Source organism: Corvus brachyrhynchos, unplaced genomic scaffold, assembly GCF_000691975.1.
Source record: "Corvus brachyrhynchos isolate BGI_N302 unplaced genomic scaffold, ASM69197v1 scaffold80, whole genome shotgun sequence".
Taxonomy (NCBI): domain Eukaryota; kingdom Metazoa; phylum Chordata; class Aves; order Passeriformes; family Corvidae; genus Corvus; species Corvus brachyrhynchos.
The window spans coordinates 8,318,182-8,318,571 of NW_008236769.1; the positions used below are offsets into that span (position 1 = coordinate 8,318,182).

The window sequence follows — 390 nt, forward strand, 5'->3', positions numbered from 1 at the left end:
GTCTCCCCGCCCCCAGCGAGCCCCGTCTCTCCAGGCGCTGCCGGCCGGGACACCGAGCGAGGCGACGCGCCCCTTCAGCATCCCTGTACTCACCTTCAGAGACCTCGAACTCGGCTGCTCCATTGAGCTGGTAGAGGCACCAGTCAGCCGCGCTCTCCCAGCGGGGGCACAGGGCTGAGGAAGGGACAAGGGAAAGTGGCAGCGGGGGGAAGAAGCAGAGTGGGGAGGAGAGATCGAGGGAGCTGAGAAGGGAACGGAAGGATGAGAAGGGACAGCGAGCGCCGGGGGAAGGAGCGCGTTTCCAGATACCCTGTTTGTGGGACATGGGTGTTGCCCTCCGGAAGGCGCCCACTGCTCTGAACTGTTATTTGCTTTGCTCCCAGCGCCCGT

The 390-nt window shown here is 64.9% G+C and overlaps 1 protein-coding gene across 1 annotated transcript in view; it reads right to left on the reverse strand.

Moving 5' to 3' along the window:
- The window catches only part of PPP2R2C (protein phosphatase 2 regulatory subunit Bgamma), a 210,605-nt gene extending 210,226 nt beyond the window's left edge, over nt 1-379 (reverse strand). The window contains exons 1-2 of the mRNA XM_017727665.1: nt 310-379; nt 94-174 (exon numbers count right to left, since the gene is read on the reverse strand). Coding sequence (XP_017583154.1) covers nt 94-174; nt 310-325 — 97 coding nt within the window. The 5' untranslated portion in view covers nt 326-379. The remainder of the gene's footprint in view (nt 1-93; nt 175-309) is intronic.
- Nucleotides 380-390: the final 11 nt, after the last annotated feature.